The sequence below is a fragment of the Elephas maximus genome, chromosome 3 (assembly GCF_024166365.1).
Source record: "Elephas maximus indicus isolate mEleMax1 chromosome 3, mEleMax1 primary haplotype, whole genome shotgun sequence".
Lineage (NCBI taxonomy): Eukaryota > Metazoa > Chordata > Mammalia > Proboscidea > Elephantidae > Elephas > Elephas maximus.
In genome coordinates this window covers 197,906,285-197,910,559 of record NC_064821.1, presented here as the reverse complement: position 1 = coordinate 197,910,559, position 4,275 = coordinate 197,906,285, and the positions used below count along the sequence as shown (strand labels likewise).

At 41.7% G+C, this 4,275-nt stretch overlaps 1 protein-coding gene across 1 annotated transcript; it reads left to right on the top strand.

Moving 5' to 3' along the window:
- The first annotated feature begins 485 nt into the window (after positions 1-485).
- On the top strand, positions 486-3,085 carry LOC126071521 (olfactory receptor 10J3-like). The gene is made up of 2 exons (XM_049875709.1): positions 486-517; positions 2,119-3,085. Exons 1-2 carry the CDS (start codon positions 486-488, stop codon positions 3,083-3,085), a joined length of 999 nt encoding a protein of 332 aa, XP_049731666.1.
- The last annotated feature ends 1,190 nt before the right edge of the window (positions 3,086-4,275 follow it).

Genomic DNA, 4,275 nt, shown 5'->3' with positions numbered 1-4,275 from the left:
AATTCAGGTGGGATATATTCTAGGTTGTACCTTGGCTCTTCTGGACTAGTTTTAATTTTCTTCAGCTTCAACTTAAACTTGCTTATGTGCAATTGATGGTCTGTTCCACAGTCAGCCCCTGGCTTTGTTCTGACTGATGATATTAAGCTTCTCCACTGTCTCTTTCCACAGAGGTAGTCAGTTTGATTCCTGCATATTTCATCTGGTGAAGTCCACATGCATAGTTGCTGTTTATGTTGTTGAAAAAGTTATCTGCAATGAAGAAGTCGTTTGTTCTGCAAAATTCTATCATGCAATCTCTGGCATCATTTTTATCACCAAGGCCATATTTTCCCACTACTGATCCTTCTTCTCTGTTTCTAACTTTCACATTTCAATCACCCACAATTAACAAGGCATCTTGATTGCATGTTTGATCAATTTCAGACTGCAGAAGTTGAAAAAAATTCTTATAGCTGTGGCGTAACTTCTAGCATCACAGCAACATGCAAGCCATCACAGTAGGACAAATTGACAAGTGAGTGGTGGAGAGAAGCGATAATATTTTATGAAATCAAAGCTGGCGTAATTAATCACAGCCTTATTAAAAATCTTAGAATGCTGAAGCCCCCCTTCCTCACTCTGCTCTTCTTAAAAATTTAAACTCTTTCAGTTGTGAAAAATAGAAAGAGATAACTACTGATAATCCCTACCATTTATTAAGAGCTTCCTTTTTTATGTGTCAAGTATTCTGTCAATTTCTTCAAATATGTTAACTCATTTAATCCTCACAGGAACACTATGGAGTATTACTATAGTTAATTTACCTATGAGTTTGAATATTACGAATATTTGAATATTATAAATTTTTTGAAGGACAGTTGAAGAAGCTTATATAAGAGAGCTCCAGAAGGAGATTTTCTAAAGAAGGTCACGAAAACTTTCAGGAAGTAAACTTGGACTAGATTCTAATGAAATGAGGGAGATTAGTGATTACTAAGAATGCCAATGGTGACCAGAAGCTGGCTGTCTGCAGGAGGCATGCAGAAGTGAGAATAAGGGGTGAAAAGTTCAGGAGGTACTGTCTTCATGACAGAAAATAGAAGAAATGTAACAAGGATGAAGCACAGCTTTCTGAATGGAGGCAAATGGTTAAACACGGTGGATTTTATCATGCATAGACATGGGTTTAAGGGACATGGTTAAATCTGCCTCAGTACATTCTGCCATGCTGCATTCACATGAGGTAAGACAAAGAGAAGGTGAACCAGCTTATTTCTACCCTCAGTAATGCTTGGGGTATACACAAATGAACTTAAAAAATGGAACATCTGGTCCTTGTTTGATTAAATAAATTTTATGTTTTCTCTCATTCTAGGAAAACACATTTACTACTTGAAGGGACATCTTCATATTCACTCATTCTCTTTCCTGCTTTTGGCTAGAACTCAAGAAGGAGATAAACTAAATGGTTACCTGCAGTGCCTTATCAAAGTATTTTGATCTTAGAGGGTATTGAGGGCAGGGACTCCAGGAAAAAAAAGCAAGTAGAAGTGCTCCCTTTTCTAATCTTTCATGATTTCGTGGTGTTTGGGTACAGGGGCTCAGGGAAGTAAGGCCCAGGTCTTAGGGTTCTGGGGAGAAGAAGGTATTCTAGGTCTCTTACAAAGCATTTGGTGTCGACTATGCATATTGACAGTGTTGAAAGGACGTTAGTCTCAGGTATATTTTACCTTTTACTAGGTCACTGTTCCTCATAGGGTCCTGGGAGCCTACTTCAAGAGTATATTGGAAAGAAACAATAGAGCTGGGCACATTTGATGTATCACCTGCCTCTTCCTTGATCTGGCCTCACCTTTTCAATGGCCAGGTACTTATTTCCATAAAATTGTCTTTCGGTTTGTCCTTACTTGCCTCTTGTCTCTGTTTCTGCCCTCACTCTAGGGTCCTGGGGTAACACTTCTATAATACCAAATAAGGGGGTGAGTGCAGGTGATCTCTGAGCAATTGGCCAAAGGCTGGATAATGGTGGCTTGTGGGATCTGGGGCATTGCTCAGAGGATGGATGTTCCCTTAGCTCTTGGTCCAAGCTACCCTGTTTCATTGTTGTCTCAATGCTTCTCCCTTTCCTTCGTCCAGGCTTTTCAGACCTAGACCTCCCTCAGTACCAAAGGCAAACTCCACTCTTGTGATTGAATTCCTCTTTGAAGGTTTTTCCAGCTTTGGGTGGCAGCACAGGATTGTATTCTTTGTTGTCTTTCTAACTTTGTATCTGCTGACTGTCTCTGGAAATGTCATCATTGTGACCATCATTCACCTGGATCGTCATCTTCACACTCCCATGTACTTCTTCCTGAGCATGCTGTCCATTTCTGAGACCTGTTACACTGTGGCCATCATCCCTCGAATGCTGTCTGACCTCCTGAGTCCTCACCAATGCATTGCCATCCAAGAGTGTGCCACACAGCACTTCTTCTACCTCACCTTTGGCATCAACAACTGTTTCCTGCTCACTGCCATGGGGTATGATCGCTATGTGGCCATCTGCAATCCCCTACGGTATTCCATCATCATGGGTAAGAGGTCCTGTGTCCATCTGGCATCTGGGTCACCGGGAATCGGGCTGAGTATGGCCATCATTCAGGTAACATCTGTGTTTGGCCTGCCCTTCTGTGATGACTTTGTTGTCTCTCACTTTTTCTGTGATGTGCGACCCCTGCTGAAGCTGGCCTGTGCAGACACCACTGTCAATGAGATCATTAACTTTGTGGTCAGTGTCTGTGTTCTTGTTCTACCCATGGGCCTGGTCTTTATCTCCTATGTCCTCATCATCTCTACTATCCTTAAAATTGCCTCAGCTGAGGGTAGAAAGAAGGCTTTTGCCACCTGTGCCTCCCACCTCACAGTGGTCATCATCCATTATGGGTGTGCCTCCATCATCTACCTTAAGCCCAAGTCCCAGAGTTCCCTGGGGCAAGACAGGCTCATTTCAGTGATGTACACTGTCATCACTCCCCTACTGAACCCTGTTGTGTACAGCCTGAGGAACAAGGAGGTTAAAGATGCTTTGTGCAGAGCTGTGGGGGGAAAGCCCCTCCCCACTTAGTGAGGACATGTTGCAAAGATCTTTTCTATGAGTATATAAAGATGTGTTAATTTTAATGGTGCTTTAAAATGTCTTTAAACTGTGAGAAGAAGAAGGATAGACTAAATTGAACCTGGTGCTAAAACAGGAGGCTTCCATTTGGGTTAGTCATGATTTTCTGTGTTCTGCTCCAGACAGTTTAGAAAATGCCTTGACATATATGTAAGAATGTAGGGGAAAGTTTTACATGCCTGGGTATCTCTACCTACATGCACTCACACATATGTGCACACAGCTACACACACTCAGAATATTCTGAGTTATACATTAAGACACAAATTCTAAAATGTTTCTAAATAACTAATGAAAAAGGTTTTGGAAATCACTTCAGAGAGATATTTTTCTTGTTTTAAGGGGATAGGAGTAATTCGTGCTGTCTTTTGAGAAGTGAGTAAGGAGATACACTAGGGTATCCTTTTCTGTGGACATTTAAGCCTTTCTTCCAATCTGATGTTGCTACTTGCTAGCATTCCATTACAACCTGGGGAATCTTTGAGTTGCTGGTGTACATACCTTGCAAGAGGTCATAACTGCCCTAACTAATCCTTCCTGGGGATACCAAGCCAAACCCATTGCTGTTGGGTCGATTCCGACTCATAGCGACTATGAGTTCCGGGGGATAAGTGGTGCCAGTGTGGGAAAGCAATAGTGCACCAGCTCCAAAAAAACTCTGATTGTAAAGGAGAGCATGCAGAAAAAAGTTCAGCACTTTTCAATCAGTAGTGAAAGTGAGGATGGAGATTGGAAGGACCCAAGGTCAGCAGTTTGAATCTACCAGCAGCCCTTTGGAAACCCTATGGGGCAGTTCTACTCTGTCCTACAGGGTCGCTATGAGCCAGAATTGACTCGAGGGCAATGGGTTTGGTTTGGTTTTAAACAAACATATAGTTTTTTTTACAGAGTACACTGAATATACTTGAAATAGGATTATAAGCATAAGTGACTTAATCACAATTTCTGAAGATATTTATTAATGAACAGAAGTATGCAGCTTGGCTTAAGAATTTCCTAATAAGTTTCCTAGGCCTGCAGGAGTTAATCTTCAGAAGTTTCTTCTTGGGTACTGCCAACATCAAACCTAGGTGAAAAACAGCATTTTATGTCTGAGCTCTCCATTCTCAACCCCAAAGAGCAGGCACATCACAGAAGGT

What these genes read in the sequence shown, in the direction of transcription:
- LOC126071521 (XM_049875709.1), top strand. Translation starts at nt 486, where the DNA reads ATGCAAGCCATCACAGTAGGACAAATTGACAA. An exon ending in ACAGTAGGACAAATTGACAA is followed by an intron (nt 518 to 2,118) that starts GTGAGTGGTGGA and finishes TCCTTCGTCCAG; the next exon opens with GCTTTTCAGACCTAGACCTC.